The 27,813-nt window shown below is 36.5% G+C and overlaps 2 protein-coding genes across 4 annotated transcripts; one reads left to right on the forward strand and one right to left on the reverse strand.

Moving 5' to 3' along the window:
- On the forward strand, positions 1-27,119 carry LOC129802377 (protein disabled). 2 transcript variants are annotated; one of them, XM_055848140.1, is made up of 10 exons: positions 1-305; positions 810-925; positions 5,342-5,785; positions 6,747-6,908; positions 10,036-12,844; positions 12,909-13,007; positions 17,416-17,653; positions 17,735-18,337; positions 24,578-26,446; positions 26,563-27,119. In XM_055848140.1, exons 1-9 carry the CDS (start codon positions 269-271, stop codon positions 25,830-25,832), a joined length of 5,763 nt encoding a protein of 1,920 aa, XP_055704115.1. In that variant the 5' UTR covers positions 1-268; the 3' UTR covers positions 25,833-26,446; positions 26,563-27,119. The 2 variants fall into 2 exon arrangements, with proteins under 2 accessions (XP_055704115.1, XP_055704114.1); XM_055848139.1 differs by having other exon boundaries at positions 17,711-18,337; positions 24,578-27,119.
- Positions 21,100-21,762, reverse strand: LOC129802379 (uncharacterized histidine-rich protein DDB_G0274557-like). 2 transcript variants are annotated; one of them, XR_008751796.1, is made up of 3 exons: positions 21,624-21,762; positions 21,418-21,551; positions 21,100-21,347 (listed from the first exon to the last, which is right to left on the reverse strand). XR_008751796.1 is itself a non-coding variant. In XM_055848141.1 (2 exons), the coding sequence occupies exons 1-2, from the start codon at positions 21,714-21,716 to the stop codon at positions 21,192-21,194; spliced, it is 249 nt and encodes an 82-aa protein (XP_055704116.1). In that variant the 5' UTR covers positions 21,717-21,760; the 3' UTR covers positions 21,100-21,191. The 2 variants fall into 2 exon arrangements, 1 of the variants encoding a protein (XP_055704116.1); XM_055848141.1 differs by lacking the exon at positions 21,418-21,551 and having other exon boundaries at positions 21,624-21,760.
- Positions 27,120-27,813: the final 694 nt, after the last annotated feature.

Raw genomic sequence — 27,813 nt, forward strand, 5'->3', positions numbered from 1 at the left:
GACGGCGAATTGTGGCGAAAAATTAAATCAATAAATTCGCTGCTGCCGGTGTTCCCTTTTTTCTCCATCAATTTTCCACTTTTCACGCAAATTCCAGAGTTATTGCGAATCAGTGTTGAGTGAAGGTGTTAGCAGGCATTCCCAGGGAGTGTATTCCCGACACTTTTGCTGGCTATTCATCCCAGAAATGGGTGAAAAGTGTGGTAAAGTGTAGGAATGATCATCCAGCGACTTTTCACCTAAAAAAATCAAGCTGGAGTACCTCGAAATGCAGACATTGCGTAAGAAAACAAGTCCCTGTAAATGTAAGTTTGTTTTCATGTTGGATTTTTCCACGGGAAACCCAGTGAAATGGGCAGAAAATTGAGAAAAATCACCACAAATTTCCTGAATTTTTCATTCGGGTTCACTTCGTGGTGGGCTCGGGAGGAGCTACAGAACTGCGTCGATTTTGTGAATTAATTTGACATTCATTCATTCAATCGCGCAGAGACTTTTACCAAGAGAAAAATAAGCCCATTTTCCCACCCAAAAGAAAATGATCACCCTCCCGCTGTGGAGCACCATGGGGTCAATGGCGTGAGAAGGGCGGTCAGTGTGTGCTGGAGAGATTGTGAGAGTGGTTCAGCTGTGGACAAAAAGTGTGTGCAAGATGATTGCGAACCAGGAAGTGCATCAAAGTAATAAAAGAAAAAGTTCAGGAAATTACTCAGACACTAGACACAATAACACCACATATTGACAGACAATAGCCTGATCCTTGGGTTGAGAATCTTCTTAGGAACTCTGGTTTTGCTTCCTCTTTGCAGACCGCAACGATCCGGGAAGGTTCTTCGGGGATGGAGTGACTTTTAAGGCTAAATTGATTGGGATTCTCGAGGTTGGTGAGGCTCGTGGGGACCGGATGTGCCAGGAGGCTCTCCAGGTGAGTGAAAACCTATCAGAATTAGCTCTTGAATCTCAGTGAATCCCAGAAAACACACCCTTTTTTGCAAAGAACCCTTAGGAATCTTGGTCTTAATAAGTTCAATGCAGTATTCAAGAGATAAAAATAAGTTATTCATAGACCAGGAAGACAAGGAAGACATTCTTCTGAGTATGTTTTTGGATATCCATTATCCTTTGTTTTTCAATAATTATAAAAATCGTCAGGGTCTTCTTTTTGTGCTTTTCTTCATCCCGAATTATTTATTGGACTTAAGTGATTGATCATGCTGCTTATGCTTCATGCATATGCTAAATCCGGGAATTGCTCTTTTGGAACTTAGGGGAAAGTGGGGTACCTTTTAATTGGGGCAGCTTTAAAAATGGGCTTTTTCTCCTATTTTTAACCCTTTAACGACGAGACACTTTTTACGGACTGAAAATCAACAATAAAAATTAAACTGAGAAACATAATCAATGATAGGGGAAACTGGGGTACCATCAAACACGGGGTAGCACCAAACACTGCGATTTTTTAATCAGATATTCGCAGTGCCGGATTTAGGTGGGTTTCCTGAGGCCACGGCACCGGGCAAAAAAATCACAAAATATAAATTATTACAAAAAAGAGCTTTTACCCAGGGGCCTCTCGACATTTCATTTTTCCATACGTTTTTGCATAGAGGCACTGAAGACTATTGGCAAGTTTTTTCCTAAAGAGAATTGACTTTTCAGTCTGATATATTTCGAAATCGTGCATTAAAAGCTATCTAAAAATACATATTTCATAATGTTCGCCGAAATAATACAAGATCTACTAGCAAATTTGTTTAAGTCGCGGTGCAATAGTTGCAAATTTTTTACAAGAAAAAGTGAAAAATAGCTTCACTTTTTATTAGGCTTGATGGGCCCCTGCTTTTACCATTCCATTTTTAATCAATTCCCCGTAATTTTGTCAAGGAAAAATTTTTCCTGGCTTTAGCAAGCTTTCATATTACGAAATCCTCCGAAAGATTGGATTTAATTTTAAACACATAAAAGAACATATTTTCTTTATCGGAATTACCACCCAAGAAATCCATGAAGCAAAATAGCTGCCTTATATAGGGTAGCTGAAAAAAAGTGCAACAAACTAAGACGCTGTATTCTTCTCATTTTCTATTTAACTCTTTTGAAATAAGAATAAAATAGTAGTAAATACAGTAGACTCTCCCAACTTCGGGCATTTGGGACCGAAATGTCAACCGAATTAGAAATTCGGGCGTCAAGTTGTTTGAAATGCAACGATTTTCTGTTCATCTGAATACTCATATTGAGTTTATATGCTCATTGTTATTATAAATTTCATGAAAATCTCTTAATAATGCAAAATCACATCAAAACTAAGACAAATCATGGCAAATTTGAGCATATTTGCTTCATTTGATAAGCATAATCGAACTTCAAAAATATCAACAAACTGTTTTCGAATTTAACTGCCGCCCGAATTAAAAAGTAGCCTGATCTTAAAAGAGCCGAATTAGCGAAAGTCTACTGTACATCAAAATTTTAGAGTACTATCAGTTTTCTTCAGTACAATCTTATTTTGACTTGACTATGGCCTTAAGTCTGTCAGAAAATGCATTATAGTTTGCATGAATGCCAGCCTTCCGAATACTCTGCCATTTACGACGAAGGGCTGTCTTCAGATCATAGACACTTCGCTACTTTTTAGTCCTATGCTTGACCAACAAAATGACCGGGAATCGTTGAGGTGCCCCAAAATTGAAAAGCAAAACGTTGTTTTTTAGCCAAATCTTATTTGAAGCGTGATTTCTGCGACGGTTTTGAGTCTTATTCGAACTTCCAGATGAATTCAAGATGTCCTTCCGAGACAATTTTTAAATACACATTGTCATCCATATCGATGGTGCAGCCAAAAAACCCCAGTAGAAATCGATAATTGGCCATCGCGGAGGTCCAGGCCTTCAAATACGGTGGTCTTTGATTTCCGGTGGCCATTTGAATGTCCAAATTATCGTAAGATTCTTTCTTCAGGTAGACACAATCATTTTGTTTGCTGATCAATTGGTCAATTGATCAGCAAACCGTGATATTATTTAGCTTACCAAACCCATTTTGAAGCTAAATAACATTCTGATAAACTTTAATTGTGAAGCTTAGAGGCACAATTTCTTTTAAAAATAGGAGAAAACGTCCATTTTCAAAGGTGCCCCACTTACCCCTATAGGGAGCTGATTAATCTTTAATTAAGGGCCCAAATACACTTATGCTGTTTGGTTGCACTGTTACACACTGACTACTGCATAAATTTCCTTCACCTCGAATTTTACAGGCTAAATATTATAGAAGATTAATCTAGCGAGTTTAATTTAAGACCTACAAAAGCTGATCCTCACGAGAACCTTTGTAATTAGAGAGAAATTAAAAAATAAAACTAATTCCATCGTAAAACAATTTTGGATTAAAAATTCACGCAAAAATTAGCACAGACACACACCAATTTGCTATAAAATGTTGATAAGATTAGTTTGTTTTGTTTGTCATTTTTATAACTTTATCTTTTGTCAAGAAAAAATCTCTCACTGAAACATGAAAATAAAACCATTTGTAGAGATAAAAGAGTAGCAATTCACAAACGCAATTAGATAAAAAAAATGACTGGTTTTTATACTTAGAAAAGTAATTCATCTTTGTACAAAATGCAAGAAAGTGTCTCGGATTTTTTATTGTATGTGCGGTATGTGCTAAAATACAATGTTATACGAGTTGATGGGTGTTATTTTCTATTGAATTTTTTGGAAGTATCTACCCAGACACTTTACAACACTTTAAATTTTTAATTTAATTACACTGTTTACGTTAATTGTTCTCTTGTAACTGTTTATCTTTTTGTCAAATCTGAAAAGCAAATGAACAGTGAACTCATTTGTGCAGAGTTGCAATTCGCAAGCTTAACTTTCAATTAGCTTAACCATTCGTCTCTATTCCAAATACGAGAAAATGTTGTACGTATGTTGTATGTTGTACGAGCTATTGAGTGTACAACAACAATCTGAAAGAGTAGGATAGAAGAAAAAACTGAAAAAGTAGGATAGAATTATGCAAAACTTTTAAGAAAGAAAGGGATGTGAATTTCGGTTACATGAAATTTACATACCCTTCTTTCTCACACGTTTTGTATAATGCCTATCTCATTTTTTCACACTTCAAATTCGATTGAGCTACATTGAAATTTTTGTGATGTTTAAAAGAAAAAGAAGAATGTAAGAGAATGAGATAGACATATACAAAGCTTGTGAGAAAGAAAGGGAATCGAATTTTGACTTCATGAAATTTTCCCGATCTAAAAGGTGTGCCGAAGCCATTATGAACTGTTTTTACTGAAAATATTGAAGCTGAAAATATTTTGCATAAGGTAAAGTGCCCTCGAGTCGACCGGTTCCTCGACTCGACCGGTGGGTCAATTTTTGAATATTTGATGGCAAATTTACATGAAATTGTCACTGAATCATATTATTTATGGAATAATTGACCTATTAATGTTAGATCATACGCCAAATATTAGTGCAAATATAGATAAATTGAATAAATAACTTTACCGGTAGAATTGAGGAACCGGTCGACTTGAGGTCACTTTACGTTACGTCATGGCGTTTCCGTAATTATTCTAAAGATATTTTCTGCGTTCTGTAATTTTTCTGGGTTTTTTATTGTTTTTTTTCCGCTCCCGAAAATGCCATTCAAAGCGGAACCTCTTGTATTTGTGAATTATAAGGTGTCTGTCTCGGCTTACTGTAAAAATTACCTCTTATTCAAGTTTAATTACGGTATGGTTTCACCGGATTCCCTAAAATAAAATGTAGGAGTTCCCCGGATGCCCTAAAAAAATACACGAATTCTCCGTGACTTCCCAGATAAAATATATGGGTTCCCCAGGTTCCCTGAAAAATGTTTAGCTTCCCCGTAAGTTTCATACAAAAAATATACACGGGCTCTCCCAATACATTGAGTTCCTCGGGTGCGCTGAAAAATGTAAGGGTTCTCTGTGAGTTCCCTGTGAGTTCCCCGTGAGTTCCCTGAAAAATGTTTGTGTTTTCCAGGTTTCAATTAGAAATATGCGAGAAAATCGTATAACAATGTAGCCCAACGCTCAAAATAGCCCCACCTTCCCCTAATGTCTTTTTTTTAACCATCATGCATATGCTTCATGGAATGAAACAAGGAGAAATAATACTTAAAGGATAAATTACTTTACAGGAAAATGAAGAAAAAGACCTAAAATTTATTCTACAATAATTAATTAATCAGCAAAAAATTATTTTGATTTTCCTAAACAAAACTCGATAGCCGAGCGGTTTTTTATTTTGTTGATTTTGTTCAATAAATTTTAATATTCTTATATGAACTTTGTTAGGACCTTAAAATGGCCATTCGTGCGGCCGGAGAGCATAAACAACGCATCACAATCCATGTGACCATCGACGGTTTGAGATTGCGTGATGAGAAGACAGGAGATTCCCTCTATCACCATCCCGTCCACAAGATTTCTTTCATAGCCCAAGATATGACGGATTCCCGGGCTTTTGGCTACATTTTCGGCTCTCCGGACAGTGGCCATCGGTTTTTTGGGATCAAGACGGACAAGGCAGCTAGTCAGGTGGTGTTGGCCATGAGGGACTTGTTTCAGGTGGTGTTTGAACTGAAGAAAAAGGAAATTGAACTGGCCAGGCAGAATATCCAAAGCAAAACTATCCATGAGCATCATCCAATTACGCTCAGTCGCACTCTGGATACCAGCAACTACAGCAAGAGCCATGAGATGGCCAGTATGGCCAGCAAGACAGTCAGCAGGTCAGAGGTGAGTGCAATTAAGTTGAAGTTATGTCTGGAATTTCCGGGGAAAGTTTTGGGAACTTAATGGATTTGCAAATTGCTTTTTGACCATTTCTTTTTTGAAATTAGAAATAGTTTATTGAATAAAATTATTCTAGATAAGAATGGTATTTAAAATTTTCAAGGTGTTCACATTTTAATTAGCACTTTATTTTCGTGTTATCGCTAAAGTGATAGCGTCTTTAGTTGCAAAGGCATAAAATAAAGACCAGTCCTGAAAATATGGTACATTTTCAATTACATTATTTTGACTTCATGTAAATTATTTTTGATAAATTTATTTAACGTGAAAATCGATTTTCCTTGCATTTCCATAAATTGAATTTTACGTTAAAAAAGAAACATTTTAAAAATACAGAAAAAGAATTGTTTTTCTGTAAAAATTTGACTCTCAAGATTTTTTCGTTATGTTTTTATTTTTAACTTAATTATAAAAACAATTATTGTCTTTATCGAATTTATTCAATGTAGAAATGCTTTTGTGCAAGACAGAATTATCATTTAAATATTGTGTCCATAATTTTGGTATGGATCTTTAAGGCACTATGAATTTTTCGTCATTAAGGTGTGAAAGAGTTTGGAACATTTCGGACTCTAAAGTTAGTAATGATGTTGGAAAGAAAACATATTCCCTGAAAGTAATTCAAAAGTGAAAGACGAACAGTTTTTCTCTGACTGAGATATTTACCCAAAATTCAGCCCTTACTGAAGTAAAAGTGAAACCGTGTTAAATGAAAATTTCGTCAAAATAATGCAGCAGAAGCCTTGCAAATCGATACTGTAGCTACTTTCCGCAGAAATATTCATAAAAAAGTGTAGTTTGTTGATTTTTTTTTAAAATTAATACTGCGAATCATCAGCGCACAAAATCAAATTCATTTTTTACTCTAATTAATCCATTTGTGATGATTGTTTTTGGTTTGTAGCTTTCGCCAGAATCAGTTGCTGATTTGGTGGACTTGGAGCAAGAGCTGAGCTCGATTCAGCGTGGAATTACTCAAATGGAGAGAATAACGCCAAATGAGGTGCCATCGAAGTCATCTGTCGACAGCGAAGATCCCTTTGGAGACTCTTTCACAAAGTTTCCGGTAAGTTTAGTACCTTTTTCTTCAATTATTTTTTGTTAAGAAAATTTAAAAGAACGACAGGAAGAATACAGTTCGAAAATAATTTTAATTTAATTTTGATTGATTTTTTTTATTCTCTTTTTTCTTTAATTCGAAAGCTGTTAAAATTACCAATATACATTTTTTAACATCATAAATTAGACGAAATTCCGCAAAAGGCACTTTTATAGCCTTTATTTTTTTTACTGCTTGACTTCCGCAGAGAGAGAGCAATACGTAATAATCTGTCGATTTTTTCACCCCCCAAAATTTCACCTTCTGTCTGTCCGTCCGTGCGTCCGTCCGTCTGTGCGGTCGTTACCCATGTACTTCAAAACCATTGCTCGAAAACATATCGTGCGATTTTTTTTATTTATGGATAATGTTTTAGAGATAACCCAGTCGGACATTTCGTCATTATACGAAAATTCCGTTCAATCATTCCGGTTAACGGTTTTCCAATGTTAAAAGCTAAAATGGCTCTAGAGAGCATATTTCTCAACCAAATGGAATGTTTTGGATCGTAGTTAGATAGGTCTTAAAATTTCTGACAAGCCTGAACCGATTCCAAACGTTTCCGAAGCGGTTCATTACCGGTTCATAGCGATTACTAATTTCGGTACTGGAAAAATCCCGAAGCCCGGAAGGCGAAAATCCCGAATAGCCAATTTGGCTTTTGAGATTTTGACTTTCGGGATTTCCCGAACGTTCATAACGATTACTAGTTTCGGTGCCGGCCAAAATCCCGAATGTCAAAACCTTGAAAAGCCAAAATTCCGAAAAGATCCCGAAAGTCAAATTCCCGAATAGCCAATTTGGCTTTCGGGATTTTAACTTTTCGGGAGATCGGCTTTTGGGATTTTAGTTATTAGGAGTTTGGCTTTCAGGATTTTGGCTATTCGGGATTTTAGCTTTCGGAATTTTGGCATTCGGGATTGTAACCTTTTCAGGATTCTGGCTATTCGGGATTTAGACCCTTTCGGGGTTTTGGCTTTGCAGATTTTGGCTTTTACTGGCTTCAGACCTAAGGCTTAGTCATATGGCTTAATTGCTATAATTTCTTACTAATCACGATTTTTTTGGCAAAATTTAAGTAAGATTGGATATTGGATTATTAAAGATAAAAGACCTATTACGTTCTAAAAAGTGATAAAATTACTCGCTTTTTAAGATTTTGACACCTGCGGGAACTGGGCTAAACGTCTAGTCTGAATACCGCTTTTCGGGATTTTGAGTTTTTCATGATTTTGGCGTTCGGGATTTTGACCGGCACTGAAATTAATAATCATTTTGAACGTTCGGGAAAATCCCGAAAGCCAAAATCCCAAAAGCCAAATTGTCCATTCGGGATTTTCGCCTTCGGAATTTAGACCTTTTCTAGATTTTTGCTATTCGGGATTTCAAAACATTTTAGGATTTTCGCTTTCGGGATTTTGATCGGGACTTACTAATTTTTATCTGAAATTCAATTATATTACTTCTAAGGTATTTCGGTCAATGTTTTGAGTGATTTATAAATCGGTTCAAATCGATTATGAACCGGTTATGAACTGATAAGTAATTTTCGTTCGAAAATCAGTTTTATTACTCTTAAAAATATTTTAGGGGATATTTTGAGTGATTTGTAAATCGGGTCAAATCGGTTGTGATCCGATAAACGGTAAATGATGCAAGAGTGCTTCTTCTCAAATCAAAAAATAAGTCATTTAGAGGTATCGGAGCAGGATGTCTTCTATGGCAAAAATGTAGTCCTAAGTGGGGTCTATTGTGTGCTGAAGAGAGTACATTAATATTTAGTTTAATTTAGTTTATATGATTTTTCAAAAGTTGCTTTCTTAGGTCATTTTTCAGAAATTTTAGTTTGATTTTGTTTTTCCGCCCCCAAGGATTTTTTGAAAAAATATCACATAATTTTCAAGTTGAAGCAAAACTACTTACCTTTCCAACGGATGCCCATTTATTAAGTTCTGTACACTAGAACCGGAGCAATAATTGATAATATGAGATAAAACAGCAAAAACAAAAAAAAAATAATTAAAGAAAATTGTTACGTATAGGAGAAAAACCAAGAACAGATTCTTGATCAGGGGACTCGACTCTACCAAACGTACCATGTGAGATCCGTGTGCCAAAAAAAAATGTTGTCAATTTGTTGCATAGTGTAATTAAATGAAAATACTAGTATAAGTCTTCCTTTTAAAAATAAAATTAATTCTTTTCGGACCAATCAAAAAATTAATAATTTGTACTGTACTATCCCACTAGGAGTTTTCAAATTAAAATTTGAAATTCAAATTAAATTACAATAGGGTAAAATGAGGTAATTTGGAACCATTTCTAACTTGGGACATTTGAGACTTTTTCACTGTTTCAGATGAGCAAAGAGAAAACAAAGGCCGCGAAATAGAAGAAAAATACAATAAGGAAGAAGAGAAGCAGCTTTTCTTCCTTTTGAATCTTTAAGACAGTGAGAAAATCTCAAATGTCCCAAATTGTAAATGGTTCCATATTACCTAATTTTACCCTAGTATGGGATGGAACCTTCGATATGATACTTGCATCTCCGTAACAGATTCATAAGAATATTTTACATTGAAGATCCATTAAGAATTTTTCAAAATAAAAATCATCTCGACTGAAGTATATTCTTAAAGTCAAAAAAATAAGCACTTAGGTGAGATGAAATTTTGCATCAAAACAGAGTAATAGTTATAATTGTTTCAACTTTTCTATTTTTCTTTTTTTGCAACCATGAATTTATTTTGGTTAGATCAAGGAAAAATATTTAATTATTAAATTTTTATTTTAGTTTTTTAAAAATATTGAAGAAAAATGTTTAAAAAGAGTGGGAAAGCGTCCCAGGTTTGCGAAAAACTCAAACTGAGGACTAGAATGAGAGAAATGTGTCTCGGATTAAGGATAAATGGTGTATTGTCCGAGATAAATGGTGTTATCTCTAGCTGTTTTCGGTAATAACCAAATATATGTAAGAAAATGCTCCTTGAAAAGAATATCCCTTGTTTTATTCCTATTGAAAAATTTTCATTAAAAAAATTATTCAGGGGAAATACAGGAAAAGTAATTTTTGAAATGTTTGCTATTTGTGTAGCATCCGTCGTATAATTTGTTGCCACCACCGGAATCTTCCCGTTCGCGCCACTCGAAACCCTTGAAGCCTCCCACGGAGGACAAGGGTGAAGAGAAGGCTCCGGCAATGGTTCAGTCAGCTCCTCCGGGAGGTGCTGTCCCAGAGGATTGGATAAATGCAGGAGAAGGTGATGGGGTGTTTGAGAAGTCGAGGAAGGAGTCTGGTGGGAGTGATGATAGGCAATTTGAGGATTCATTGATTGCATCCACAAGTGCTGGAAGTAATCTTGGTGGTGCTGATGCATCTGCATCGTCAAAATATGCTGATGCATTTACGGATCTCGATCCACTGGGCACAGGGAAGATAAAGCCGTATGTGGATAAAAAGTACTTCTTTCAGGATCTTAAGAATCCGCCAAAGAAGGTGCTGCGAGAACTTTCGGGGCCGGAAGTTGGCTTTGCGGCGACTTTTTCGGGTGTGAGTGGAGAGGGAGAAGAGAATAGGACACATGATAGTGGAATAAGTGACATTGATCTGGCTATGTTTGAAGGGATGCAGATGCCAGAGAGGAAGGAGGATGGTAGTAGAAGTGTCGAATGTGCTAAGACTGAAGAGGTGAAGGAAATGAGTGATCCATTTGCCAAAGGTCACATTGATCCATTTATGGATGATGAGGACTTTGCCAAGGCATCAATTGATCCCTTTGACTTTAGTTTTGGGGGGGAGAAGGATCGTGGATTTTCACCTAGGAATCAAACAACAGTATTGCCAGATACCAAAATTTCCACGGATGATAGCAGCAAGGTGGAGGATGAAGCGAGAGATAATGTCTTCAATGGACCACTTCAGGTGACTCTGCCGCCAGAATGGCCATCGTATATGGGTCAGAAGAAGCTGGATAGGCAGAATTCGGATTCACCAACAGCTCTCTCGTCATCGGCCATCATACGCAATCGTCCGAGTGTCTTTAAGCAGAACACCGTGGATGTGATTAGTAGCATAAGCTCGAAGAAAATGATGAAACCCCATTTATTTGGTCAGAAATTTTCCAAGAGGGATTCCAACAGTATAAACATGCGACGACTGCAGGAGTCAGATTCAATGAGTGAAAATGAAACTGCTCCAGAACCACCACCTAGACCCGATTCTTCTTCCCACGTTGAGCCACCACCATTGCCGCCAAAGAAACAATTTGGGGACATTGTCATTAGGCCCAGTACACGATCTTCCGGCTATGGGAGTCGTGGTGATAGGTATGACTATGTACTGGCGAAGATGTCAAAGAATTCAACATCTGACACAAATGCTCCCCCTCTGCCACTGCCATCTCGTCGAATTGGACGCTCAGATGCCAACTATCCGGGTCCTGGGAGGCCGGAGAAGAAGGTAAATGATGATGAGGATTACCTAACCCCACTTTCGAAAAATGACTTGCCGATTCTGTTACCGCCGCCGACAAAGTCAGGGACAAAGTCACGTGGACGGAAAATCGAAGTGGTGGAGATTAGGAGTAGTCCCAAAATGTCTAGGGCTCAGGAAACTCCTCCAGTTCTCCCGGACATCACGCTGAGTCAACTCTTGACCCTGGGAATTGATGAACTCGCCACAAAACTCAATGTCCCCGTGACTAAACTCAGCACAATGACTCTCGTGGAATTGACAACGTATTTGTCGGAATTCCTTGAGAATGCAAAGAAAGCACCCCTGACAGCTCCTGAGGAGCCGGCTCCGCCTCCGCCAGCTCCAGCAGCAGCAATTTTCAAAGTGAACTTCGACCAGAAGAACGATGATCAACTCTTCGTGGCCAAATTCGATGATGATGATGAAAACTTTGGCGGTCAGACATTTGTGGCCAATTTCGAAGGGATGGACATTAAGGCACCTGAACCAATTCTTCAAACATCCTCCGTGGATAGATATGCAGTTTTCCGAGAGATCATAGAGAAAGAATTCAAGGAGGATGTAAATCAAGAGGATCGCGATGATGAAGATAAATTTGAGGATACTCTGGAGAGAATTAGTCCAATAGCAGCTGTAGGAAGTTCTCCGGAACTTGGACAGGAGACAATATTTCAGGCAGCTAAGATCAATTCGAAGATCACTGAAGCTATAGCACAGGCCAAAGATCGATATGCAGCTCTAAGGGATATTATCCTGGTGGAGGATCTCTTTGATAAAGCACCATCTTCGACGACTATTCTGACGTCCCAGGCTCCAGAAGGGGCGACAAATGAAGCCAAGGATAATGAAGAAACTGAGGACCAAGAAGTAGAACCCAGAGAATCTGAGGAGAAAGTCAAGGAAATGTCCTTGCTGGACTCAACAACTCCTGCCATGAGCACTAGTAGCCTCACAGGTGGTACCAAGGATGATATTGAGATTGATGAACTGATGAATAGAGCCATCTCAAATCTATCCCTCGACAGCCGAGATCATCTGTCACCGTCAAAATCTCCCGTTGCTACAGCTCAGAATGCTTCCACTTCTCCCATTCGACTGCAACAGAATACTCCACAGCCTTTAGCCAAGTCTCCTACCCTCACTCCAACACCCCAACCAACTGAAAGTGTCCAGGATCAGGGGCATGTCAAGACTACAGTTACTGACATGTCCACCTCACCAATTCCTATCCAGAAGTCTCCGGCGAGATCGCCACTCTCGAAGTCACCCATTGATAATCTAGTCATGCAGCAAGGGACAACTTCCAAGTCTCCTACTATTCCTCAGAACCAGGGTGTCAGCAATATTCTGGAATCTCACAGGCAGGGTAATTCTGGATCTCTCAGTGATGTCGTTTGTGGTTCTTCTCCGGACATTGATAAGAGTGAAGGTTAGTTTGATGCTAGGGTCCTCTTCTTTGGTATCCTTCTTGCTAACAACAGGATTTGTTGCAGATGCTCAAAAAGGAAAACCTGCTCCGGTTAATAGCGATTCCTGGGCAGTTTTCGATGCGCCATCTGAAGAGAAGGAGGCCCCAGTACGAAGTCCGCGAGGTAAGTCTCAAAACCTTATCACTTTTTGAGATATGAAATTTACTGTGTTATCACACTTGCACATTAAAATTTTAATATGATTCACATTAATTGTCGCTGGTGAGAGTTCAGATGTGTAATTTGTGTGTTTGAATCATTTTATATTCAAAATTTGATCTATTTGTTGATAAAAAGGTAGACTTGGCCCGCAATATTTGATATAAATTGATTTATAGCATTAATGCGAAAAATTAATGCGATTTTCTCTTTAATTTTTTAATGTGAAAAATATTTATGCTTTAGGTAAATTTAAACTTATTTTTGCAGGCCAAGTCCACTTCTTTATCAATAAATAGAAAAACCCCAAATATTAAGTGACTCAAAGACACAAATAACAAATTTCGACGCTCACAAGCGACAATTAATGTGAATCACATTAAAATTTTAATGTGCAAGTGTGATAACGCCGTTAAGCAAAGGCGTTATTCCAGAATTTGAGGTTATGTATGGCCTGTTTTAAATGACCATGATCTGTTGAATTTCCTTCATTTAAAATTAAAGGAACTTTTAGGTTTGATTTTACTACCGATTACTTATTGTCTAAAAGTTCTTTTATATACTTCCCTTTTTTATGATTGAGGTTAAGTTAACATAACCTGAAAAATTATTCACCAGAGTGGGCAAACTGATCAGGCACATTACTATTATTATTATTATACTTTATTAATGTAATGCTTATATTCCTGAGCATCCAAGTTCAAAATTTCAAGAAAATCTTTTTCGCCACGCCCACAAAGGTATAAGCCACGCCCCTTTTAAAATACTTTAACATTTGTAGCACAGATGCAAAAAATAAGAGTTCAAATTTGTGGTGCTATAACATCAATGGCTACATCTAAAATTTAGGTAAACACCATGTGCTATAACTCCAATGCGAAGGAAAAATTTGGTTTTTACAAATGATAGGCAAGTGTAAAATTTTCATAGATCACGCCTTGTTCTTTGGTCTTCATAATCTTACTCAAAAGATCTATTTTGGAAACGATAATCAAAGAGAAGATTTGAGAAAATACAGTTTTTTTTGTTTGAGAAAATATTTTTTTTATTTTGTAAGTTATTACTTAGGTTTGGGAGGCGTGGCTTATATTCCTTTCTTAGAAACTGTTAGGTTCATCTTATAATCAAATTGGGGTTAAGGTCTACTTGTAAATTTTCAAATGATCATTTTTTCATTATCTTTCATTTAAGAAAAAGTTGCTTCGGATTGTGAGGTTATATTATGTTTGGCAATGTCTAAACTCAAAAACCTTGAATTTCACTTAAACAAATTTGAAATTAGTGCTATTATACTAGTTTGAATGGAATTTCATTTCTAGTTTCTTCTTTTTATTGAATTGAATATAGCGCTTTATATCATTTTTTTTTAAAGTTTTTATTAGAACATTTTGTTTGCGAAAAAGAATTATCTTGAATTCTAACCTAACAAATAGGATAATTCTGTTCCTTTACTAGCATTTTGTGGTTAAAACTTGATGAATTTAAAAATAGAAAAAGCCTTTAAATTCGCTTTGAGAAAATAATTATTCAAATATTCTTTACAACACATTTTCTAATATTTGAAGTTAGTCAGAGCTCAATATAACCTCTTTTCTAAAAAGGACGTATCGTGATTGTGGGTAAAATGAAAACCATGCAGTTTTTTAAGGGATAGAGTTTTACTATCGTGCAGTTGCAACGAAATATTCAATTAGTGTTTTGCTAAATATTGTCAGTAATGAATCAAAATTAGATTAAGAAAAATTAAGAAAGTAAAGGAATTGTAAGTTAATTGGGTTAACCCGGTTAACCCAAAAAAATTATAACTGAAATGAAAATGAAAAGTGGGTAAAAACAAAAATTCTAATTGTTGGTTCTAGTTTTCCTATTTCACCAATAGGTTAGTTTAAAAATTTTGAGGTTATATACAGTGGCGGCCAAAATAATAGAATTACCACCGCAAAGCCCAGTATTTTACCTTTAGCGTTTTTGTATATTCCAATTCGTTTAAATAATTTTGATATAGAAATATTCAAATAATTACCTTACGTCAAATAAGTATTGTTTTGGCCGCTAGAGGTCTGTATTTTTCACAGAATAAATCAATAGTTAAATTAGGTTTGAAAAATACGATAGGACCACTTTCATTTAAATGAAAGAATGTGCTTTTTATAAATCGGATAAGTTTAAATAAAGTCATATTTAGAAACCATAAATGACAGTCTTCCAATTTCTTTGGCCGAACTGAATTTCACTATTGACGCATTCTGTGTAAAATAGAGACCTCTAGCGGCCAAAACAACCCTTATTCCACGAATCCAATAATTTGGAGATTTCTACTTCGGAATTAATATCAACAAATTGGGAAAAAATACAAAAGTGAAAAAAATATAAGCTTTGCAAACTGATTCTATTATTTTGGCCGTCACTGTAAATTTTGCACTATATGATGTGTTTGTTCAATTCAGAAATTGGAAAATTGAAATGTTTAAATTATAAGGCTTGGCACTAGTCATTTAGGGAGGCTTTGAACTTTCGCACACAAAAATGATGTTCAAGTTCAGTGATTTTTTCTGACTACCATGCAAACCGTATGGATTCTCCAACTATGCCAAAAAAATGTCTTACTTATAAGGTTCATAATTCCACCAAACAAAATCCCAGGAAATCCTTAGATTTTCCTCCAGAGGAAAATGAAAATTTAATGGCGATTTGTCCGATAGATGAATCAAGTTTCTATTATCGCACACGATTCACGCCATCATTGAACACCCCATTTTCACCGTAAATTTTGCACCGGACACTAAAAGTTGCACATCATTCTTTAAAGGGAACTCTAATCTACTTGATTAAACCATTTTTATAAGGAATAAAACATTTTAATATCACTTTTTTGGAACTTTTCTGAGAGATGTTTTATTGACATTAAAAACCATTTTTTTGCTTGATTCTACGAGAATTTCACTCCGGAAACGGTTAAATCTGATGAATACTTTCTTGAAAAGTCCAAATATCACCAAATTTACACGAATCAATAAGTTTTTAAAGCTAAAAATTGACTAAAACTCTGCAAGCGAGAAGACCACACAAGATTCCACCATTCCTCCACGGAGCCGGATATGCACAAAAACGTTTGAATGCGCATCATTGAAGATTTCTCTGTTCCTGCAGCTGCAGGAATCGGGATTTAGCACAGATATTGAGCTTCAGCAGGTGAACAAGCTAAAATTTTCACAAAACATCTTCTTACGGACAATTTCTTATCTTTGTCATGCAAAACAACACAATAGTGAGGTTATGTCAAAGATTGTCAAAAACCAGTTGTAAACTGTATGAGCTTATTGCAGATGTGATTCTTTCATTGCACATTCAGTTTGTGCAAGCTTGAAAAATATTTTTATATCAAAGAAATGCAAAATTGCTTAATAATTACTCAACTGCAACCTATTTGAGTCAAATTACTTCTTGTTTATCAACTTTAATTTTTGTAAGTTTTATTTTTTAGTGGTAGATTAAATCGGTAGATTACAATAGATGTGAATATGAGGGATCGCATCTAAAATGAAGTTTCCTGGAAAATGTCTGAAAGAAGCAGTCTTCTATGTGCGATCGATGAATCTGAGTCAAATTTGTGAATTTTGTTCCACCCACAAAAAGTGCCTGTTCAGCCTAAAAGATTTTTACTTAAATCTGATTCCTAATAACCCTTCTACCCTCTGTGATAGTAGTTTTTCAGAAAAGTGATATTAATTCTGCACAATCGTATGAAATATTGCACAGCAAAATTACAGTTTTGGACCTGTTTTTAATTTTTGTTTCCTAAAACTAGGGGAAAAGGATTAGACTCCCAATTTTTTCAGGAAAGGTGTGATTTAAGACTAGCTACTAAAATATATAGCCATCAGTGAAAGTTATAAAGTAATACCGGAGAAATTCGAAGTGTCCGATGGTAGCGTATGTGCGAAACATCAAAGCCTCCCCCTACTATCCAGAAAATAAATAAAAATCTCTTGACAAAATTTTGACTAATATTCAAAGAAAAAATAAACCAAGAGCCACAAAAAAAGACACGACGATAGGTGTCGATTCTGGAAATTTGTGTGTTTCTTGGATTTCATTTAATAACAGGACGTTCACAGGAAACTCCTAAAGCTCCTAAAGAAATAAGATTTTCTAGGTTAAGGGCCTCGACAGACTTGAGGATTAGCCGAGAGACGACTTAGCGTAATTATATCCGAAATAATGGTTAAACCGCATTTCTATCATTTTTCAATAAGCCGTCTCTTGACTTAAGTGACTTAAGTCATAAGTGTGTCTAGGGCATAAGTCGAACATAACCTGAAATTCTAGAAAATTTCTATATACATTACTGCAAATATCCTTTAATTTCAAGATCCTTCGAAGAACGGCGAGAGCCCTTGTTCGTCGGATAAGGATGACTGGAAGGGTGAAGGGGATTTTGGTCGTCGTTGGCCTCCTCGTGGTCATACATCCTCGTCCTCTCGGGATGTCAGTCCCTGGGATGAAGATGGTCCAGCTGACTACCGGCGACGTCCTCCAATTGCCACTGATCGCCATGGGCACTACATGCGCCACGGTCGGCGGATGAATTCGTGCGATGAGGACTATGAGTAAGTAGGCGTGTGATGCTGTTGTCCAGAGAGGGCCGAAGAGAGATGAGAAGAAAGTTTTGGTTGTTGTTCTTGCACCAGGTACGAGATGGAGTTCAACAAGAAGCGCGACAGACGCTCCAAGTTGCCCATCACGCGCAGTCGTGAGACATTTGAGGGGGGTGATGGGGGTGCATGGTATCACAGTGGGGATCCGCACAATTGGTCTCCGGCTGAGGAGGATGATCGGCCGAGATCGTTCGAAAGGACCTCTTACGAGAGAAGCACGTATGGGCCGCCGTATGAAAAGCGGGAACGCAAGGGTGGGGCATATCCGGGAAGGGGATACGATAAGAGAAAGTATTTTGGGTCGTATGGGAGATCAGGGGGAGATTATGAGTTTGAGGGATACGATGATGCCGAAGCTTATGAGATGGCCAGAAGTGGGACGGGTAAGGGATCCAGGAAAGACTATGTCGATGTATTCGAGGCAGGAAGTGCGGGGGGTGCTTTCGAGAGGAGCAGCAGCAGAGATCGTATCAAGCCCAGGGAATACTACTACGATCGCAAGAGCTTCGATCGCGAAAGTGGAGAATCCTACGACAGCGGTTGCGGCGGGAGGCTGAGTCAGCGAGAATTCAGCAACCGTGATGCAACTTATGGAAGCTTGGAAATGATGAGGGATGACTACATTGATCGATCAAGGTATTTACTCTCTTTCTTTGCTTACAAAATGATAATTTTCTCTCATTTTTCGCTATCATTGTTCTGTGCTTTGTCCGCTTTGCCTAATTTTAGCACGCACTTATTTTAAGAATTTTGTTGACTCCAATTTTTTTGTTTGTTTGTGTTATTGACTCATATGAAGCGTATGTTCCATGCATTCTCCTTTCATTAAAATGGAAATTGTTCAAAATTCGCATGCTTTGTAGGTTTGGATCGAATTATGCAATTATTTGAATAAGGTTTAGTATCAAAATTAACGGAGAGTCCCATTTTTATTATTTTTCAATTTTAAAATTCTTATTTTTAATTTTCTAATTTCGTAACCTAAAAAAACGACACAGGGTAAATGGGCCAAATTCCGGCCAGTTTGCAATTTCGGCCACCTTTTTTGTTCCTCGAATTTCCATGAACATTTAGATTTTACGTACTCTAGAGATTATACAATGCAAAAGAATAACAAAAAATGTAGCTTCGACAAACGAGATGACGTCAAAAAAGATATTGAAAGAATTCCCGAAGGGCGAGGAACTATGAGAATTAAGGTGGCCGAAATAGGGTACCAAAGCTGTATCTATATTTTTATTCATTTTAAAATGTATTAAGAATGATTTTAGAGTAAAAAAAGACGGTAAACTCTTTAAAAGGTTCCAAGCAACACTCTTTCAGAAGAAAGAATAAAAAAATCAATTTGTATTTAAAATATTACATTTTAAACTTGAGACTTTGACGCTTGCATGCAACTATGCCGAAATTTGGCACACTTACCCTAAGTCTAAAATGTTCTATTTCGTAGTTTATGGCTCTGGCACACCTTTTAGATTAGGAAAATTTCATGAAGTCCAAATTCTAATCCTTTTCTCACACGCTTTGCATATGTCTATCTCATTCTTACGCACTCTTCTTCTTATTTTAAACATCACACGAAAATAAAATTAGTTCAATCGAATTTGGAGTGCTAAAAAATTAGATAGACATACGCACGCACGGGAAAAGAATGTGAATTTAGATTTCATGAAATTTTCTTAATCTAAAAGGTATGCCAGCGCCATAAGGATATTTTTTAATTACTGAAAATTTATTATTTAGTTTTATTTTTAAATTATTATTGCCTTTGAACTTTCACTCTTGGAAATATATCATGAAATATTTTGTAGGAAAAAGCAAAGAGCTGTGTCCACCGCCGTCTTAGTATTGACGACTAATAACTTCTCGTGCAAAATTGAAAAAAATAGCTCATTTTAGTTTTTTTCACATATTATATTTTATTGCAATTAATTTTATTACTTTAAATTACATTTCACTGCTCGAATTCCAGAGGGATATAATCCTTCGATCTTGGAAGTGACGCTATTTGTCCGTTCGTCTGTCTGTTTAGCCGTTACCACGCCAAGAGACCAAACGGTTAGAGATAGTGACTTGGAACCTTCGGGGGATCCCCCATAAGGCCCCCTCTCCTTTCCAAAAGGATATTTTTTAGGATTGCTCGAAAACGCTTCGTAAGATTTTTTCATTTATATTTCAGTGGACATTACATTTTGACCCCCTCTAGCTCAGGTCAGAGGGGTCGGAGGGGGTGAAGTTTGGTATCGATCGAAAGCTCTTAGGCCCAGCTATAACATACTAAAATTTGAGATCGGTCGATGCCATAGGGGCTGAGTTATCAAAAAGAAAACAAAATTTGGGGGTGTTCCAAAATGGCGGAAGGGGGGTGGGGGGGTGGATTTGACATCATCAACTTCTAGCGGCCCAATGACTTTTAACCTTTGCCGAAAACCGCTTGTCGATACCTCTTTCCGTTCTCTCTCCAGAAGTCGAAATGTAACGGACGGGACGGGACGGGACGTCCACGAAAATCGATTTTTGGCGCACATGATTTTCGTAATCTATGAGTGTCAAAACGTGTACAGTACATCCAAAATTTGGGCCCGATCTGACGAGGTCGGATTTCACCTGTGACCACAAAAGCTGAGATTTTAAAGAATCTCAGCTAATTTGTGAATATGAATGGATTTTCGCTTTATTTGGAGCAAAATTAACTAAATAATGAAACTGTGGTATAGAAAATATATAAATATAATAATTTAGTACTGTATTTATCATGAAAACAATGACGTTTCCATTTGGAGTAGAGAAAAATTTCCATTTAAAGCAGCTTTTGAATTAGCTTAATTTATCCTACTCCTAAGCTATTTTGGGCGATCTTTTGAGTTATTTATGAGTCAGTTCAATATCGTTTGTGAACGTTGTGAATCTATAAACGATAAATGATGGCAAAGCATAATTTTGAGGTTATAGCATCCAAGTCACGAGTTCGAGCATTCCGCAAAGTATGAGACGATTTGCTATCTGTTTTTTCACAAAAAATAATTCAGGCTTTCAGGTTTGAAACTCACCCTGGCTTTCGAACACGTCATGGTTTTCCCGTAATCATTCCTTTAATGAATCTGACCTAGTGGAAATATATTTTAATAATTTGTACTAAATCACACATTTCCGGAATAAATCAGAGTTATTAAAGGAATGTGAGAAAAATATAAAGTGTTCGAAGCCAGAGTGTGTGCGAAGCCTGAAAGCTTTCCTCTATCCCAATTTCGAAATTTCAAAAATCCATTCCAAAGAAAAAGTGATGGCAAAGCGTTCAAACTTTGCAGAATGCTCGAGTTCGTGTTTTCACGAATCAGACCATTATCGATTTAAAATCGATTGGAAACGATTTTTAAAGTAAAACATTTTTGCCAAAAGACTTTTCTAAAAGTTTTTATTCAATTTATAATCATTTTTTGTTTTCTTTCAAATGTTTATTTTTTTTTACAAAAGAATGATTATCTCAAAGCTAAAAATGAGGCTTTGACTGATGCTGACGTCCATAGTAATCGTAATGAGGAACGTTGAACCAATGATTGGACGCCTGATGCTGTTGATTATTCAGATGGTTCATATTTTGATGATCAGGATGCATCTGATGCATATGCATGTTGTCATGCTCGTGCTGCAAAAATTCGGAAAAAAGTAAAGAAAAACAATTCCTCTAAGTTTTATTTTTCAGCAATAATTTCTACATTTGCATTCATTAACTCTAAACATGGTCCTTGTCCAAGAAATTTTTCGCTTGCCACAGATTTTCACTGTATTGATTTACGTAATCACGCGATAATCCACCATTTGAATTTGACGGTTTTACATGAAATTCGTGCTGAAGAAATAGAAATTGCGGCTAAAACACTTTCACTTTCAATAAATTAGAAGCACTTGACTTGATACTTACAGAAGCTTGGAAGTGAACTCGGTGTCCTTTGTGATGATGGACTCGAGCAGCACAGAGGGCTATTAAAGCTAGTAACAGATAGATGATCTTCATTCTTGAAGTTTAACTGATCTACTGAAAATTATTTGAGATTTTGATCTCTATTTATGAAGTTATAGGATTTTTATCAATTTTCCTAATGATCAAGTCAGCGATTTTCACACAATTTTTGATGACAATTTAGCACATTGCATCGTGATAAGGCATATTATAGAAAAGGGGTTCATGAAACTATAGACTTATGATGCAGAAGTTGTAAATGTTGCCTAATTTTTACTTGTTTATTTCTGAAAAGCCAAAAAAACGTAAAAGTTTGACCAACATAGCGGTTAGTGAACATTTCATAATTGGTTTATAAGCGATTGAAAGTGATACAAAAGGTTGAGACTTCCAAGACTTTTCAAATAAATTCATACTTGCTCCAAAGGATCGAGAGGTTCCCTTCATGCTTTTTTAAGTTGTTTAACTTTAACCTTGAAAAACCGATTTAAGGAATGATTCGAGATCATTATCGTGTATAGCCGAAAAGTCTATTAAAATTATGTTAAATGTGTATTAGATTAATCAGTATAAGGCTGCTTTTGCTCTAAGAGTTGCTTTATCAAAATAGTTTCCTAAACACAAACATTTCTTTCCTGAATTAATTGCACGAAATTGTTATTGAATTCTCTATCAAAGATGATTATCGCAAATGAAACTAACACTGGAAAGAAAGCTTAGTAAGATCAACAAATTAGTTTTTTTAGTGTGATTTATATGAGATTGCTAATAAATCTTAGCTTCTATGGTCCTAGATTTATTAATCGTGTCAAGGCTTTAAAAAATTATATATGTCTTGCCCAAAAACGGGTTACGTCAATAGCAAGCGGACTTGCCGACATCAAATCTACTGCTCCACATGGGGCAGGGGACAACGGACAAACACACAAGCGGGGGGTGGTTTGGATCACCCCACAGTCACATAATAAAGTGCTGTCTCTCTATATGCATAGTTTGGGTATTTTTTTTTGACAGTTCTCTCTCTGAATATGCACAAATTTTATTGAAGTTCCTAATGGTTTTTTTTTCTTTCTTTTAATAAATTATTATTTTTTTTATTTTTCTAGAATTTCCCGTGTTATTTTAACTATAATATGAGACAGAAAAAAAATAAAATTAAGAAAATTAAAAACGAGAAAAATTAGTTACCAAGAAAATAATTTTCTTTATTACTTTGTCAAAATGTAAACAAATTGATTTTGAATGCAACCGACACAAAAGCTGTGCATCGACACGTTATGCATATAGAGAGACAGCACTACGTCACAATTGTAGAAACCCCATCGTTGCTTGTTGTCTCTCGAACGCGCTACGCCGTTTCTCTTTGGTCCTAGGTGAAATACGATCTCATTAGATTGAGCCCAAAGTCTGAATGTTTTCGCTTCGATACTCAGAGATCACGCAATAATCTAAAAAAATGCGCGGTAAAAATTGATTTTCGTGACCGTTTTGTCCGTTCAGTCCCGTCTAATCCCATCCCGTCCGGCCCATCCCGACCGGTCCTGTTCCGGCCCGTCCCGACCGGTCCTGCTCCGGCCCGTCCCGATCGGTCCTGTTTCAGCCCGTCCCGACCGGTCCTGTTCATTCGTTACACTCCGTCTTGTCCTGTCCAGTCCCGTATGTCCCGTCCCAGCCAAAATCCCGAAAACCAAAATCCCGAAAGCCAAAATCCTGATTGTTCAAAATACTGAAAATACGGGTGCAATCGTGGGAGTAACCATGACACTTTTAATAATTCGGGATTCTGGCTTTCGGGATTTTGGCATTCGGGAATTTGGCATTCTTGATTTTGGTTTTCGAGATTTTGGCTTTCGGGTTTTGACCGGGACCCGTCCCGTTCAGTTCATTTCGTCTAGTTTTGCCTTGTCTGTCTAGTCTTGATCTCGTCCTGTCTGTCCCGTCAGATCCGTCCTGTCCGGTTCGTCCTCTCCGCTTCGTCCGGTCTGTCCCGTCCTACTGGTCCTCTCCAGCCTTGTCCGTCTGTTTCGTTCCGTTTCGTTCCATTTCGTTCTATTCGTCCTATCTCGTTCGACCCGACCATTCCGTTCCGTCCGTCTTATCTCGGCCTTCATATAACCATATCTGGAGAGAGATCGGGGAGAAATATCGAACAAGTGGTTTTAGGGATAGGGAAATATTAAAAGGACGACATTAGATAGTGCTATCAGATCCAATCCCCAACTAGCCCCCCTTCCGTCATTTGTTTTTTTATTGACTAAGCCCCTTTCTTTGTTTATGCGTGGTTTTCGCTCCTTTTCTTAATAGAAATGTGTAGGGGAAAGTACTTTCCCTTCGAACGTTCATGCCTTCGAATAATGTGAATTTTCTTTTATTTTTCCTAGAGACTTATATATATAATTATCACATAATTTTGATCATAAGCTAACTAATATTTAATAAAAATGTGTAAATCTCTTAAGAAAAATAAAAGAAAATTCACATTATTCGAAGGCATGAACGTTCGAAGGTAGAGTACTTTGCCCTATTGTAGTTCTTTTCCATTTCTGTTATTGTATCATCTTATTAAACACTAAATACTTCAATGACAAAAAAATATAATTTACCATAACCCTAAAAGGGGCGTGCCTTAAAATTGTTTTGGGTGGAGCTTTATTAGTATAACCCCGCTTTATGCTTCAGATAATGCTTTATTTCTTTTCACTCCTTTTTTGTAACGCTTTTGTTCATTTTTATTTTTAATTTGTGTTTTATTGGTTTGAATCTGTTTTCAATTGTTATTCATTTTCTCATTGGAATGGAGAACGGTAAGTATTGGTCATATCATTACTATCATTACATCATTTGGGGATTTCAATGAAAGATATTCAAGACGTAGTCAATGAATTATGTAGTTACAAAGGCGAATTTTCCTCTAGGTATATTTCAACTGAGAAAACGAGATCTCTGCGCAAAGGAATTCGCCGGAGCACTGAGGATGATGGCTATGAGCAGGACTCTGACGGTGAGATGGGTTCTCGGCGTCCGGGAGACACACGGAGTCTCCAAAGGCCACCTCAGGGATCGGGAAGACCACGCAAGAGCAGTGGTTCATCTCCTTGGGATGGGGAAGATCTCACGCCAACTGGGCAGGCATCCAAGGGCGGAACTGTGGCTGCCTGGAAGCGTCCAGCCAGTGCTAGTGAGTCCGAGAGACGTTTGGCTGAAAGTCGACGGATGTTGAGTCATGCAACGACGCTGTCAGGATCGGATGGGGAGAAGGATAGGCGTTTCAGGAAGAAGACTCGTGTTAGGGGTAAAGAATCAGATCCAAGGGTCAATTATGCAAGTATGAGGTATGCCCAGGCGAGAAGTTGTGGAGGCAGAAGTGATGATTACTACGATTTTGATGATGTGCAATTGCCACCGAGAGGAGTTCCGGAAGTTATCGAGGGATCTTACTACAATATGACCAAGCAGCAGTTTTTCAAGAGCACCACTCCGAGATCCGAGGGCAGGAGCATGGGAGAGTCACTGAGGGCACAGCAGGAGATGGATACTAGGAGATTCAAGAAGCATTTGGGCAGGGAGGCGTACTTCGAGATGGAGCATCCGGGTGGGCAGAAATTTGCGACTTTCGATGAGGGGGCACTGAAGGCGGCAAAGGGGCACTTCAGGCGAGAATTTGATTTTGAGGAATATGAAGATACACCCAGAAGTACGACAAGCAGCAAGTTCAATTTTGACGAGGAGCAGGGCTTCGAAAGTGACTTCAATTCACCGTCAAATGGGAAATCTTATCGATTCTCGAATGATTTTTCTGATCCCAAAGAGTCTCCGAGACCCCATGCAGCACCAAATTATTCATTTGAATCGTCAGCATCGAATTCAACGAAATTGCGCTTCGATGAAAAGGTCCAACATATGTTTGAAGATGACTTCAGCAAGGCTGAGTTGAGTGTTGAGAATGAAGATCAATGGAGTGCAGAGTTACCGAAGAAGTCTCTAAAGGTCACAACAAGTCGGAATTATGATCATTTGAAGAAGTCTGAATCGGTGAATATTTTTGCAAAGAAAACCGAAGATCCATTTGAGGATGATGATTTCTTCAAGAGTGCTGAGAATAGTGAGACGAAGAAGAAGGATAATTACAAGTGGGAGAAGAATTTTGCAAATTTTGATGACAATATCTGATGCAGAAGAAGTTGGATTCATCGGGAGGGCAAAAAGATGCGCACCAGCTTGAAGATAATGCAGAAAATCTTAACAATTAAATACACACTGGACAGCATTTTGCGTCACAAAGTCAAGTACAGAATTTTGTAAGTAACAAAAAAAAGTAAGAACAATTTTAACATGTCATAAAACAATTCTTGGTATAGAGAAAAAAATAATTCCAGCAATATTTCAATGCAACATTTAAAAAGAAAAGTAAACGCTACTTTTTCTCCATTGCCGATATTAATTTTAGAAGGAATTAAGAGTGGAATTTGGGAAGTTCTTAACCTTTTTTACTTCAAATTTTGCAGGTTGAATTTATTAGTTTTTTTTTCAGAACATTTCTCTTAAAAATAACTTTAGGCCACGCCCCCTTTAGGAGTTATGTTAAAGATTGAGTTCAAAATTTACAATCTCGCTTCTTTGTTTTTAGAATTCGGTTTTTATACTGGCAATTTGACTTTAACTCTTTCCGGACCGCAGCATATGCTGCAAACCAATTTCAAAATTTTTTAATCAAAAATATCTAAGCTCAGGAATTAATTGAGGTCCTACAAAAAATATCTTCCATTTGGACATCCTTATTGTTTGTAATCATCCAAAAGAATTGAATTTTTCTCAGATCTGAATAATTAAAAAACACTGTTTTTCACTGAATATTCATATGCTGCTTTGGGTACTCAGAGTCCCAAAAGAGACGAAAGAGTTAAGCAAGGAAATTCTAAAGCCTGAATCTTAGTTTTCTGGAGTTTTCAAAAAAGGGCGTATTCTAAAACCATTGGGCGGGGCTTATTCAGAATATTAAAGATTTTATACCTGCAAAATATGAATTAAAAAAATATAAGACAATCCCTAATAGGAATCCCATAAAAAGAATAATTAAAGAGAAAAGGAAGCTTTATTTAGCATTCAATACTCGTGATTTTGAAAAGGTTTTTATTGCATTTTTTTTTAAAAATAATTTTGTAAAGAAATTTTTTTCTAATCAATCCTCGAAAACAACAGTGATGTTAAAAGTATATAAGAATTTTATTTCGCTCCATTTTTTGCCATAATTGCAATATTTATTAAGTATTTTACATTTTTTTTTGTAATAAATTGCATCCAATATCGATTTTATCAGTCGTGCTATATTCATTTTATTTCCCATGTAAATTAAATAAAGTTTAATATGATATTTTAGATATATTTGTAAATAACATTATTGTGTAAATTTGTGAGAATAAAATAAAACAAGGATAGTATACACGTTTCTAAAATAAATATATAGAAAGAAAAAAAAATACTCCTTTTTCGTTGTTGATGCAAACATTAAAGGAACAAAATGATAACCAAATAATGATGAAAAAATACTATAACAATGTTTACAACTATCGTGTTTGATATTGTGTTATATCCAATTTTTTCAGAAGAACAATTATTTAATTGAACATAAACATACTTATTGATCAAGTGGAAAAAAAATCTTAAAATGATACCAAAAAAGGTTAATAAAAAAACTAGATATTCAATTAATAAAATTCAATTACATGTAAATTGCATTGGCTTTCGATAACAATATGGAATATTTTTGTTAGTTGTATATCACAAATGATCAAAATTTCAATGAATAAACAATATTGTAGAAGAGCACTGTTTTAATTTATTTCTTATGGAGAAATTTTAAGTGGCGATTCTGGGAAATCCAGTCTACTATTGTCACTCCTTAGCTGTGCTTTTGGGCAATATTGCATTCATTTTGAACCAAGAGGTGGCTCATATTAAAAAGTCCTTGACAAAAGCCCAAAAAACTGTTCATGAAATCCAAAATTTAAAAAAGAAAATGCTTCACGAAGCTAGAGAAAACAAAAAAAAATTCTTCGCAGGAACAGATTAACCCAAAAATTGCATTGTATAAATCCAGAGAAATCTAAAAATTGTATAGCGAAACCCGATAAACTTGAGAAATGCTTTGAGA

The sequence above is a fragment of the Phlebotomus papatasi genome, chromosome 2 (genome assembly GCF_024763615.1).
Source record: "Phlebotomus papatasi isolate M1 chromosome 2, Ppap_2.1, whole genome shotgun sequence".
Lineage (NCBI taxonomy): Eukaryota > Metazoa > Arthropoda > Insecta > Diptera > Psychodidae > Phlebotomus > Phlebotomus papatasi.

What these genes read in the sequence shown, in the direction of transcription:
- LOC129802377 (XM_055848139.1), top strand. Translation starts at nt 269, where the DNA reads ATGCAGACATTGCGTAAGAAAACAAGTCCCTGTAAAT. An exon ending in AGACAGTCAGCAGGTCAGAG is followed by an intron (nt 5,786 to 6,746) that starts GTGAGTGCAATT and finishes TTTGGTTTGTAG; the next exon opens with CTTTCGCCAGAATCAGTTGC. An exon ending in GGACATTGATAAGAGTGAAG is followed by an intron (nt 12,845 to 12,908) that starts GTTAGTTTGATG and finishes GATTTGTTGCAG; the next exon opens with ATGCTCAAAAAGGAAAACCT.
- LOC129802379 (XM_055848141.1), bottom strand. Translation starts at nt 21,716, where the DNA reads ATGAAGATCATCTATCTGTTACTAGCTTTAATAGCCCTCTGTGCTGCT. An exon ending in GAGTTCACTTCCAAGCTTCT is followed by an intron (nt 21,348 to 21,623) that starts GTAAGTATCAAG and finishes GAATTTTTGCAG; the next exon opens with CACGAGCATGACAACATGCA.